At 35.2% G+C, this 15,000-nt stretch overlaps 1 protein-coding gene across 4 annotated transcripts in view; it reads left to right on the forward strand.

The window, feature by feature from the left end:
- LOC136844080 (neural cell adhesion molecule 2-like) overlaps positions 1-15,000 on the forward strand; it is a 381,333-nt gene that overhangs the window by 61,785 nt on the left and 304,548 nt on the right. For 2 of the 4 annotated variants that reach the window (XM_067113094.1, XM_067113099.1), the window contains exon 2: positions 4,821-4,883. The exons of the other annotated variants lie outside the window; for them this stretch is intronic. In XM_067113094.1, the coding sequence (XP_066969195.1) occupies positions 4,821-4,883 (63 nt within the window). The remainder of the gene's footprint in view (positions 1-4,820; positions 4,884-15,000) is intronic. 4 annotated transcript variants of the gene reach the window in all.

Consider the following 15,000-nt stretch of genomic DNA (forward strand, 5'->3'; position numbering starts at 1 on the left):
GAGTAATCCGGTATCACACAACAAACATGCAACTTGGCTCCAGGAAATCAAGGCAGAAGAAAAGGAGAGAATAAAACAAAGATTCACCGAGATCACGACAGACACAGTCAGACACCTACTAAAGAAAATGCCCAACTGGAAAGCTCCAGGTCCCGATGAAGTCCATGGGTACTGGCTCAAAAACTCCAAGGTCCTACACCCACGAATAGCAGAACAACTCCAGCATTGTATCACAAACCGCCATGCGCTCAAATGGATGACCACAGGGAGAACATCCTTAATACAGAAAGACAAGAACAAGGGAAATATAGCAAGTAACTACAGGCCTATCACCTGCCTACCAATAATGTGGAAGTTACTAACAGGTATCATCATTGAAAGGCTATACAACTACCTAGAGGATACAAACACCATCCACACCAATAGAAAGGCTTCAGGAGGAAGTGTAGGGGCACAAAAGACCAGCTCCTAATAGACAAAATGGTAATGAAGAATAGTAAGAGAAGGAGAACCAACCTATGCATGACATGGATTGACTACAAGAAAGCCTTCGGCATGATACCACACACGTGGCTAATAGAATGCCTGAAAATATATGGGGCAGAGGAAAACACCATCAGCTTCCTTGAAAATACAATGCGCAACTAGAATACAGTACTTACAAGCTCTGGGCTAAGACTAGCAGAAGTTAACATCAGGAGAGAGATCTTTCAAGGAAACTCTCACTGTCCCCACTGCTCTTCATAGTAGCCATGATTCCCATGACAAAAGTACTGCAGAAGATGGATGCTGGGTACCAACTCAAGAAAGGAGGCAACAGAATTAACCATCTGATGTCTATGGACGACATCAAGCTGTATGGTAAGAACATCAAGGAAATAGATACCGGTACCATAATCCAGATTGTATCTGGGGACATCAGGATGGAGTTTGGAATAGAAAAATGCGCCTTGGTCAACATACAAAAAGGCAAAGTAACAAGGACTGAGGGAACAAACCTACCAGATGGCAATAGCAGCAAACACATAGATGAGACAGGGTACAAATACCAGGGAATAATAGAAGGAGAGGATATAAAATACCAAGAGATGAAGGACACGATCAGGAAAGAATATATGCAGAGACTTAAGGTGATACTCAAGTCAAAACTCAATGCCGGAAACATGACGAAAGCATAAACACATGGGCAGTACCAGTAATCAGATACAGCGCAGTAGTGGAGTGGATGAAGGCTGAACTTCACAGCATAGACCAGAAAACTAGAAAACACATGACAATACACAAAGCACCACATCCAAGAGCAAATACAGACAGACTATACATAACACGAAAGGAAGGGGGCGGTGGGGGGGGGGGGGGCTACTAAGCATGAAGGACTGCGTCAACATCGAGAGCAGAGCACTGGGGCAATATCTGAAAACCAGTGAAGACGAGTGGCTAAGGAGTGCGTGGGAAGAACGACTGATATAATTAGACGAAGACCCAGAAATATGCAGAGACAGGAGAATGAAAACCAGAACAGAGTAATGGCACAACAAACTAATGCACGGACAGTACATGAGACAGACAAAAGAACTGGCCAGCGATGAAACATGGCAATGGCTACAGAGGGGAGAACTCAAGAAGGAAACAGAAGGAATGCTAACAGCAGCACAAGATCAGGCCCTAAGAACCAGATATGTCCGAAGAACAATAGATGGAAATAACATCTCACCCATATGCAGGAAGTGCAATACGAAAGACGAGACCATAAACCACATAGCAAGCGAATGTCCGGCGCTTGCACGGAACTAGTTCATAAAGAGACATGATTCAGTAATAAAACCCCTCCACTGGAGCCTGTGCAAGAAACACCAGCTAGCTTGCAGTAATAAGTGGTACGAACACCAACCTGAGGGAGTGATAGAAAACGATCAGGGAAAGATCCTCTGGGACTATGGTATCAGAACAGATAGGGTGATACGTGCCAATAGACCAGACGTGACGTTGATTGACAAAATCAAGAAGAAAGTATCACTCATTGATGTGTCAATACCATGGGACACCAGAGTAGATGAGAGAGAAAGAGAAAAAACTGATAAGTATCAAGACCTGAAAATGGAAATAAGAAGGATATGGAATATGCTAATGGAAATTGTACCCATAATCACAGGAACGCTAGGCACGATCCCAAGATCCCTGGGAAGGAATCTGGAAAAACTAGGTGCCGAAGTAGCTCAAGGGGTCATGCAGAAAAGTGTGCTACTAGAAACACCACACGCAGTGAGAAAAGTGATGGACTTCTAAGAAGACAGGATGCAACCCGGAACCCCACACTATAAAAACCACCCAGTTTAATAGGATGACTGTGATAGACCAAATAATAATAATAATAATAATAATAATAATAATAATAATAATAATAATAATAATAATAATAAGAAGAAGAAGAAGAAGAAGAAGAAGAAGAAGAAGAAGAAGAAGAAGAAGAAGAAGAAAAAGATTGCTAACACCGACGGAAATCGCCACAAAATTCTCTTCGAAAATATTGTATATCCTCGTGCTGTGAATGACAGGAGAAAATATTGCAGTGCCGAGCATTCAGCTTGCGCTGTAACAACCCGTAAGAGCAGTAATACGAAGGCCTGAACCTTCTCATTAGCGCAGGAGTCAAATTCTGAATGACGGATAGACACTCACTCAAAGAATAGCAATCACGGTCGTAAATATTTTATAATCACAGGGAACCGCGCAATTGGAAAAGATTGCCGATTCTAGTGTTACAGTACTCGGTCTACCTCCTCTTCCTCCTCCCTGGCTGCCGTTAACCTTCCCGTCGATCGGGGTTGCACGCTGAATGCAAAATATTGCACTTCACATGAATACAATGCAAGTTATGTCTCCTTGTTCCTGTGGAAGACTTAGGGTCACATCTTGAGTAATGCAATTTCGATATATCAAAACCTAAGTGTAATTTATTCCTCTCCTTCCTTCACAGCTTTACTTTCTGCAAACTCTTTCTCTGTCTGTCTGTCTGTCTCATAGTGTAAGCTGTGTCATGACTGACTCGTCTGTGTCTGCCCCTATATCTGTATGTCTGTCTCATGGGGTAAACTGTATCATGATTATGATGATTGCCTTACTAGCCAAATATCCCGGCCTTGAATCCTGTTCGAGGGCGACCTAAGTACAGTACGTTCTTGAACTTTTGTTGACTTAGCATGGAAATATGTACCCGGCTGTCAATCAACTGTAGTAGGTTACATCAGGCGTGGAGAAACAAACGCGAACGGTCAGCATACCGAAAAACTGTTGCCATCATTACGCGAGGCCCTCGAAGAGCTACTCCAACCCTACCGTTGTGTAGCCGTTCGTCAGCTATTTAATCCCTCAGGAATCTTACTTGAGTCATTAATCTTGAACTACAAAAACAAAGAATTTCAATTCCAGAGTCATTAAGGTTGATTTTTTTTTTTTACCAATGAGCATATTGTTGAATAGTTCACATAGTTAACTTCGCGAAAATCTGATTGGGAATCAACTTCGCATTTAAAAACATACAACATCAGTCAAATTGTTTTCGAACAGATTAAACCACAATTTTCTAACAGCAAAGACAGATGCAAGCAACACTATGAATAAGTTAGAAAACGTCTTGCTGTTTGAGGAACTACATGTGGTAAAAAAAATGAGTCCTGTTCAATATTTTAATGAATCAGCAAAGTTGGCAGCAAGCTCCTTACTTCCGTGGAGTCAAGGCATTGGCCCACCGGCCTCATCTCAGTGCCTAGGAATTGACGTAGCCACTTGAAGTCTGTTGTGATAGGTTATGGGTCTCTATAAGACCCGAGTAGTCGACAAACTGTCTTTCAAGAAAATGAGTATTCCTCTCGACATCATTTTGCAGCTTTTAGATCGAATTTCTTCACTTAAATACAATTTTTTAACAATTTTCAGTTGATTTTCAATCCCTTCAATTGTAATCAAATATCAAAATGACTAAACAAAATATAAGCTTTCACATTTTCCTCATAAGATTCTCTTATTCTTTCAGGTAAATTAAAGTACCACAGCAGAATAAAAAGCATCATCTATTTGTTAAAACACTCCTGTTCACGATTGGTCTGCCTGCTATAAAAATCTTAGCACACTACAGCAAAGACGTTACACTTGGTAATGCACATCACATATGGTTCAATTATATTTGGCAATGCAATGACACTTCAACGTTCGTTAAAAGGAAGACCTTTTCACATGATCGACTAAAATTATCAAGCAATAAAATTTTTCACATAATCGACTAACATCAAGCAATAAAATTTTTCACATAATCCACTAACATCATCAAGCAATAAAATTTTTCACATAATCCACTAACATTATCAAGCACTAAAATTTTTCACATAATCGACTAACATCATCAAGCAATGAAATTTTTCACATCATCGACTAACATTATCAAGCAATAAAATTTTTCACATAATCGACTAACATTATCAGGCAATAAAAATAATTTTATTACATCATGACAAAACAAAGACTTCCTACTGTACGTTCTGAAGCTACCTTCAACAAACCACGTTTAAGTTAATGAGCAGTACATCTAATCAAGTTAATTGCTGTTATCAAAGTCTTTGCAAACAAAATATGAAAGAAAACCATTCAATTTGACAAAATACAATAAAAAAAAAATAATTCAATTACATGAAGACAAAACAAGGACCCCCCCAACCTTTGCGCTTACCCAAACCAAACACTTGTGCAAACAAAAGCTTAACGATTCTTCTGGCAAACATCGCTAACGAAGACTTTTTTTCTCTCTCTCTCTCTCCTTCACACAGGTGAGTGTGTGTTGCGTGAATCAAGGTGCTTCGTTATTCCCTCGAATCAGACCGAAGAAATGAGTAAGTGACTAATAAAACCGTGCCATGTCTGGTGGAAAGTGCCATGCCTGTTATGTGCTAGTGTGCTTTTTTTTTATAATAACAGTTATGAGTTGTTATTTTTTCCCCAGTCGCAGCTGTTATACGCTATTGTTTTTTTTTATGCCATGATTGTTAAGCTGTATATTTTCTTAAGTCATAACTGTTATGTGGTAGTGTTTCTTTGTAGTCATACTAGTTATGCGACTGTATTATTTTTATTCACAGTTGTTAAGCGTAAGTGTATTTTATTTGTAACTGTTATGCACTGATGTTTTTTTTTGTTAGTCATAACTGTTATCCTTAAAGTTTTTCAGTATTATGGCTCTTATACAAAGCGTTTTTTTCTAGGCATCATTGTTATGCGCATGAGACATTTTTTGACTGAGCAAGTTGTAAGACAGCTGTTTTGTGCCCGTGTTTTTTCAGTCATAACCTTGATGCTCTGGAGTAATTTTTCCAGTTATGTCTGTTATGCACTCACTTTTTTTTTTAACCTCTGAAAGAACAAGGGACTATTTCAGTACCTGCTTTATCTAATTTTTCCTTTCCTTTCCTAATTCGCATGTCCGTAATGTTTTTCTTTGACATAAACAAAAGCAGGTACATCCTTATGAAAAACAATAAATCTCCATAGATATATATTTGCTCCCCTTTTCCATTCGAATGAGAGACAAGGTCAAACCTGGGCTTTGGACTCGCTGGTTATTATGGCAATACTGACTATTTGGAAAACCTTGAATTTTGGTCGATATGGAGTGAAAGGTAAGGAAGATAATTTATATGGACTCTACTTACAATGCCTAAGGGCTAATCACTTGTAACACCATTGTTAAATTGCCATCGTAGTCAGAAGAAGAGTATTACCTTCACATACGAACACACACATTCACACATAATATATTATATATATATATATATATATATATATATATATATATATATATATATATATATATATATATATATATATATATATATATATATATATATATATATATATATATATATATATATATATATATATATATATATATATATATATATATATATACTAAAGGGATCTCATTCAAACTGGGTGGTATCTAATGGAGTATTTATTCAGAAAAAGTTACAAGCTTTTTTGGGTAAACAGTCCACATTATCAAGTATCCGTACAGTGAGCAGACGCGTAGTTCAGCCCGTGTCTGCTCACTGTACGGATACTTGATAATGTGGACTGTTTGTCCGAGAAAGCTTGTAACTTTTTCTGAATAAATACTCCATTAGATACCATCCAGTTTGAATGAGGTCCTTTTAGTTATTCTACTAATGTACAGAACAATTGTGTATGTGATAAAGTTAATATATATATATATATATATATATATATATATATATATATATATATATATATATATATATATATATATATATATATATATATATATATATATATATATATATATATATATATATACATGTACGTATGTATGTATGTACGGTTTTCTTCTTTTGTTTGCCAACATTGCCTGTGCATTAAAAATTTCGTTCTTCACTATATTAAATATTAATGTTTCATGGTTTGAGTTTTTACATATATTTTTAATTTATTTATATATTCATCACGTTCCATAATTTCGTGATTCAGTATATATATATATATGTATATATATATATATATATATATATATATATATATATATATATATATATATTTATATATATCGTAAAATGTATTTCTTATGTTTTGTGTCGCTCCCTCAGGATATTTTGTAGCCTTGGGCAATCAATATAAACAATTTTCTCAAGATATAACGACAGTTTCTGTCGTGTCAACCGTCATAAATAATCTTTGCAAGAGGCGATGTATGGTTTTTCCACTGAGCGTTATTTTATTCATTATTATTATTATTATTATTATTATTATTATTATTATTATTATTATTATTATTATTATGCATGCGTTAAAACAGGAAACAGGAAGAAAAGCACAGCAGATGAATAACAGAGAAAGTACAGAATGGAAATGAATGGTAGCCTGCAAATTCACATACTTGGGCTTCAAAGACTTATTTTCTGGTACAATTCTTATGTTAATTTTAAATTGACCTTTTTATATAGATTAAAACGGGGATTTCTAACAATACGGTGTTAAAGGAAATAAACGATTACCTGTATACTAACATACCTAGATACATGGGCTGATTTTCTTATGAAATTGTGTTACATCATTATGGTCGAATTCCATCTAAATTAAAATGAGGATTTCCAGCAATACGGTGTTAATAATTCTTCATTTTAACAATAATACTCCGTTAGATGAATGACAGAAAAAGTACAGAATGGAAATGAATGGTAGCCTGCAAGTTCACATAGGCTACTTGTGATATAAAGGCTTATTTTCTGATACACTTCTTATGTTAATTTTATTATGGACGAATTTCATATAAATTAAAACGGGGATTTTTAACAATACGGTGTTATGGGAAATACACGATTACCTGTACATTAACATACTTTAGACACATAAGTCGCTTTTCTTATACAACTCTCCTGTTACTTTCACTATGGTCGAATTTCATCTGAATTACACTGAGGATTTCCAGCAATACGGTGTTAGCAATTCTTCATTTTAACAATAATACTCCGTAAAAAACAAAATTAATTATTCCACATGACTGAGTATTATGATCAGTAACTACACGGGTCAAATCTCATTAGTGGTTCTCATAATATTAAGTAATCCCCTGACGGCATTTTCTCACAAAATTATTGAATTATTTCCTTTAATGAAATACTGTGGAAAGTCCATCACGGAAATTGTGACGCCTGAATGAATGAAAGAAAGAAAAGGAAAGTATTATTAATGGAAAGCGTGTTAGGATAAAAACTACAAAGAAAGGACATTAAAATTAAATGAAAAATAACAACTTTACCACAAGTTGAAAATAAATAATTAACTATTAATATATGCTTCAGCATTAAAGCTCATACTTTATAGTCACTATGATATGACATCAGACCCCAGATATAATGAAATCAGTAAAATCATGTTTATATTGTCATAAAAAATTGTTTTACCCCACTTCCTCCATCTTCTGTGGACTTAGCCGGTTAAGAAAAAATAAAACATTTGCATCTTGACAAAATTTGGTTTTTTTGAAGTTTCTACCTCTCATATTTAAAGAATTTTCAGTTTTTTAGTTGACTAATAACACATATAGTCATGGAGATTGTCTTCTTATGAGGTTTCAGACCAAGCAAAATGATAATTGATGAAAATAGTCTCTCATACATTATTCACATTTCAAGAAGATACTCGACTCATTCTCACTAACCTGTTATTTAGGCTTGTTTACATAAGTAAATCTCTCTCTCTCTCTCTCTCTCTCTCTCTCTCTCACACACACACACACACACGACGTTTACGCACTGGAGCCCAAAAATCTCCGCTGGCTTCAAGATATCTCAGGCAACATTCCATAATGTTACTTCGATGAAGATTAATGTGAGATCGGAAATCCTGGCGATCCACCCAGTCTTTTAAAAGGGAATTAAACATAAAAAAAACAGCTACCAACGACAGACTCAAATATTTCCTCTAACAGGAGTTACTTATTTTTTTTTTTATCTTACTTAACAATTCTCGTTCTGTGTTTTTCTCCTCTCCGCCTGCTTAATTTAACAGACAGAAACTTGGTCATTTTTGTTTTTCTCTTGATGCTAAGTATACTTATGTAAGTATCTATGTATATATTTTTGTAGGGATTGTACAGACAGACAGACAGACAGAGACGCACACATGCAGTATATATATATATATATATATATATATATATATATATATATATATATATATATATATATATATATATATATATATATATGTATATATATATATATATATATATATATATATATATATATATATATATATGTGTGTGTGTGTGTGTGTGTGTATACATATACATACATATATATATATATATATATATATATATATATATATATATATATATATATATATATATATATATATATATATATATATATATATATATATATATATATATATATATTATATATATAAATACATACACACACACACATATATATATATATATATATATATATATATATATATATATATATATATATTTATATATATAAATGTGTATATATATACATTTTTTCTTTTCCTTTTTTTCTGGATGAGCCAGAAGGGTATAACCTTCCTCACTTACAGCAAGCCTTTACGGATGAAGTTGCAAGCCCCGCATCCTTCTTCTTGGCCTTAGCAGATAATAAAACCGGTTTTAATTGAGAACCTAATAGCCTAGCAAACATAAAGCGAGAGCTACACTCTACCTCGTCGTTTGTATCCTAGGGATAACAATGCCAAATTCAAATCAAGATTTTTGCTTATATTTAAATCACTTATGAGACCAGAACACGCGTGCAATATCCGTAAGGTTTTAATAGTGAAAATGAATTCGACACATTTCTTAGTTCTAATACTTTAATATTTTTATTGCATGGCAGTACCGCAAAGGGAATTTGGTGTGAGGTTAGATTAACGTATAAAAGGTGGAAAGTGTCGAACACAGAAATACTTTTAAAAGCAGAGCATATGTATGCATTTGTAAAGACACGCAGCACAGACACACACACACACACACACACACTCACACACACACACACACACACACACACACACACACACACACACACACACATATATATATATATATATATATATATATATATATATATATATATATATATATATATATGTATGTATGTAACCCAACGTTTAATTTCAGTTTATTACCTTTACTTTATATAGAAGAAATTTAATTAGTTTAATCGAACTGCTTCGATGGTTTTTTGTATGAATTTAACAAAACTGATGGCGTTGTCTGTCGACAGGTCGTTAAACAAAAACTAACAAAGAATAACCTTTAAAATCTTTGATCGAGATGATAACGAATCCTACTAATATATCTTATGTAATTACTATTACTGTTATTTTTTGTGATTTTTTTTGTGGGATTTTTCATTAAAACGCGAAATACTGACATAACGATCAAGCCAAATGGCTGTTATCTCAGAGCGTGTATTACGTGAATTTTTTTTTTTATTAAAATGCAGTCTTAACTGAATTTTTCATAATCTAACATTGTCTTACACCTAATGAAAATTCCCGTGGTTTCCAGAAATTATGAAAGGAATTTTTGCGAATTCCTGCACTGAACCAAGGTAAATAGCAGCATTTATATTTACAACATTTAATGTTGTTGTTTTCAGCAAATAGCAAAAAATTATCGCCGAATGAATTCTGATAATTTTTGCACGAGACCACTGCAAAATATGAACATTATGCTGAAACCATTAAAAATTTATGTTGCCTAACAACATAAAACCCCTTGCTTACTGATGAGACAATATGCAGTAATTCTTGAATACAAACATCATTTTAAACATCTGATTAGATTTTTTTTTTTTTTGCGTGTGTTTTGTTTTGGGGGAACGTAAACTTTCATTCGTTCCTCGTTCCTTTCTTGGATCAAAAAGGAAAGGTTACACTTGAGCCAAACGAGGCTATTTTATGGCGGCATAAATACCACAGCCATAAGCTACGCTGATATTTAGAGAAGGGAGACCATTTCAGGCATTCTTCTCCCATAGACGGCAGAATAAAAGGGCGTCCCTCCCTCCCCCTCTATTTCTCTTTCTCTCACTCTTTCCTTGTGGCTAAGTGGAAATTCAGACTACTCATAAAATGAGGGACAGTCCGATTTTCGAACAGAAGGAAGAAGGACGGTATGGGAGAAGTCCTTAAGATCAAGTATGTCCTTGTTGATTCAAGCAGTTAAGTACCCAAGGGTAAACTTCACATTAATATAACGGTAAAAATAATCCAGGAACCTCTACCAGAACCAGTTATCAAGCCTAACCCAATCAATTTTCGGATCTTTCCTAGATAGTGACCCCCAAGGGTTTTCAGCGGTCGTTATCTAGGGCTAATATATCTTGGGGGTCATTATTTTTTATGATATTTACAGTCTCGTTTGTGTTTTTACGGTAATCCCCAACGGGGCTTGTACTGAACACGCCGCAAACGTGGACACATACCGGATCAAAACCCCTGAGGGTCACTATCTAGGTAGGATACCAATTTTCTTTTACGAACGTATTTCACAAATATAGCACTTGCTTAAGAATCTTACGTGCAAGGCTCTAAAATTTTCAATGAAAAGTTTTGCCCTTAACCGTTTTATTTTTATGAAACTGTTTTTTATTGATATAGTTTTATTACATTTTTGGCTTTTCACTATTCTTACACATTGAGACGTCTTGTTATTCTTGTTGTCTCACAGGGACATCTATCGAAATGCGTATTTAACATCCTGAATAATGATAAAAGTAAACCTGTACCAATACAGGTCCGAATTTCAGGGCCGATTCCACAACGCTAAAAAATTTTTCTTTTACCAATATGTATCATGAGTTTCTTATTTTAGATGGTAAAAAAAAAAAAACTCAATTTGTAAAGTTTTTGCCTAACTCGTTTCAGTCACTTCTTAACCCTCTATATGAAAAAGAAATATCAGTTACTTTGGAATTTGTAGCCTTCATCTCGCCCAGTTTATCAGTTTATTTTATTCTTTTATCACTCTAGCCACTTCCCTTTCCGCGCAAAAAAATTATTCCTATTCAAAATGTACCTCTTTTACTCGTAAATCACCCATCAAACGTTATTTATGGCCCATTTTTGCACCATATGCTATGTGCCCACACACTTCAACAAAATTTATAGGCAAATTATGTAGGCCTACTTGTTAGGATTATATCTGGAAAAAGACCTTCGCCTAACGACGCGTCACTCAACGCTGACTGAAATTCCGAGTGTTAGACAGAAGGAAAATTTATCGTTATTTTATGGTGCAGAGGCCAAAACGGTCCACGAGGCTGTCATAAACAAGACTGGTTCCAGGAGAAAAAAAAAAAAGTGTTAATGGACTTCACACTTGAAGTGCTGTCATACGCACTGCGTGAAAAGACAGATTGAAGGACCCATGACATTAAAAAAAATAAGGTAGGGAATTTCTCATTCAGGATGTAAACATTCCTCGTTCAAAAAGTAAATGGATTCCGCAGTCAGAAGGGAAATTAATTCTACGTCCTGGAGGCAAATATATTCCCAATCTGGGAGCAAACGAATTCCTCACTCAGAGGGGAAATATGTTCCTCATTCAGGACGTAAATATATTCCTCATTCAGGATATACATAAACTCCTCAAAAGTTCCTCATTCACGTGGCATATGCAGTCCTCATTCAAGAAGTAAATAAGTTACTTATTCAGGAGGCGTATGCATTCCTCATTCAGGAAGTAAATAAGTTCCTCATTCAGGAGGCGTATACATTCCTCATTCAGGAAGTAAATAAGTTCCTCATTCAGGAGGCGTATGCATTCCTCATTCAGGAGGTAAATAAGTTCGCCATTAAGGAGGTGTATGCATTCCTCATTCAGGAGGTAAATAAGTTCCTCATTCAGGAGGCGTATGCATTCCTCATTCAGGAGGTAAATAAGTTCCTCATTCAGGAGGCCTATGCATTCCTCATTCACGAGGCAGTCTTCATTCAGGATACAGATGAATTCCTCATTCAGAACGTAAATAAATCCCTTATTCAGTAGGTAAAAGAATTTTCGTTCACGAGGCGTATGCATTCCGCATTCAGGGGGTAAATGGTATTCAAGATTTACTAATCAGGTTGACCCTTGAATTTGACCCCTTCACACGCAGCCAAAAATTTCTTGAGAGCAGTCCCTACGGAGATATTAGTTAAAAAAAAAAAAAAAAAACTTACTGCTGAGCTGCAATGAATCGGAATTAAAAGTACTTGATTTCTTCATAGTATTAATTAGGATTCATGAATATTTCATACAACAATAATTTAGAAAGCAATAACAGAAATCAAAGAAATGCTTGATTAGTCCATGGAAAAACATAAAGAATAGATTGAATTAAAAATTGCCAAATAATGTAGAACGGAAATGATAATGCAGTTACGAATTGGCGATATCCAAAGGGTTGTATTAATAAAAAAAAAAAATAAGGGGAGTCAGACATTATAAGAAAAAGCCCAAGTCTATCTTTCGGCAGGAAAAGAAAAAATACAAAGGGATGGCAACTGAAAATTGTAGTATATTACAGGGATTAAAATATGCGATACATTTAAACATTAATAAGTTAAAGAACGTATGTTTGAGCAAATAAAATGGCTGGAAAAAAACACAACAATGAATATATATAGGATTCTACAATCATTGCAAAGCACTTCGTCTACGCGTCAGAAAATAATTATCTGCAGTTATGAGTTCTCTCTCTCTCTCTCTCTCTCTCTCTCTCTCTCTCTCTCTCTCTCTCTCTCTCTCTCTCTCTCTCTCTCTCTCTCAGTTCTTCATTTCCAAAAGAAAGAAGCAATATTATCATTTCATTTGTTCTACTATTATCATTCTCAGCGAAGTAAAAAAAAAAAAAAAGAGCAGGAGACAATTAGAGAAACATCATGAATTAAGAGAAAACGTGTAAAGCTCGGAAATCTGGGATTAATTGCAGTATCTCGCGTAATTATCTTTTATGTAAATGTCATAGGTAACAATTACCAAGCAATTTATTTTCCAATTTTCCAGGTTGTATGAATACCCTGATTTCTTATAAAAAAAAACAAGGATTTACTCTTCCCTTAAACAAATTCTTCTTGTAGGCAGATTTTCAAAAGAAGAACTATGACTTCAAAAATGGCTGTTGAACCCAAAGACTCAGGATCTTCAGCAAAACACTTACACTCAAAGAGGAATAAGAAAAAACCAAACTTTATAAAAACAATATTTATTAATGAATTAAAGATAGTCGTAAATGATGGTTGGGGCTAGAAACCGCGTTCAGCTAAAAAAACAAAAACACAAGCATTCCCCCCCCCACCCCCTTCGCCTACGCTAACATGTATACCGACAGGAGGAGGGAAAGTCACAGAGGGAGAAAGAAAAAAACAACAAACTCACGATGGCGAAAAACAACGCAAACGTACGACAGCAGAAGGCAAAGATAGGAAAAATAACCCTTAATTCTATTTATAACAACCAAATACCTAAACCTAACTTACAGTAATAACACAACTCTTTACCTAAATCGTATATACATAAATCCAACACCGTAGGATATACTTGAAGATGATACTGCCGGTTACCATCAGCAGCTCGAGCCGTCTATAGACAGCATCAAACGTCAATCAAAACTTTTAATTTATATGTGATTACCGGAGGTAAGTCCTACGACCATCACAGATTACAATTCTCGTGTCCGTCAAGTATCACAAAAAACTACTATCAATAATTACGCTTACGGGAGGTAAGTCTCCCTAGGGGCGCTGTAACGCTCCACAACACCGAAGAGGTCCGGAGAAAGCTGCAACAGCGGTGAACGCCGTGATCAAAACTTGCACTATAAGTGATGACTGTACCCTCACGCGGCACAGGTCTCAAAAGGGCAGACACAGACGACGAATCGTTGCATATTGTCCTGCCGCAGAGCACCCGCAGGAAGTAGCAAAGCTGAATCAAGGTGTGGCACTTTATGCACCTGCCGCAAAGCAGACCAAAGATGCAGCCAACGGCAAGGCTCAAAAATGCCGCAGACCTCTCGATCAGACAACTGGGGCGGAACTCATCTTGAGAGACGAAGATCCTACTGTATATGCACCAAACCTCCGCTGAATCACACAACAACTCAAAAATATGAAAATAAAACAGAAAATTATCCCACATGGGTGTGTTACCAGTAACGAGTGAAACACCTGGCGGCGGTGGGGAGAAAGAACAGCCCAAACCTTGGGCTAGAAAGACTTATGTTAATTTTTCATGATGATATATGTGTGTGTATATATATATATATATATATATATATATATATATATATATATATATATATATATATATATATATATATATATATATATATACATACATATACATATACATATATATATGTATATACACACACACACACGCTAGCTGACCAACCCAACACTGCCCAGGAAAACTCTGAATGA

This window comes from Macrobrachium rosenbergii, chromosome 2 (assembly GCF_040412425.1).
Source record: "Macrobrachium rosenbergii isolate ZJJX-2024 chromosome 2, ASM4041242v1, whole genome shotgun sequence".
NCBI classification, from domain to species: Eukaryota; Metazoa; Arthropoda; class Malacostraca; order Decapoda; family Palaemonidae; genus Macrobrachium; species Macrobrachium rosenbergii.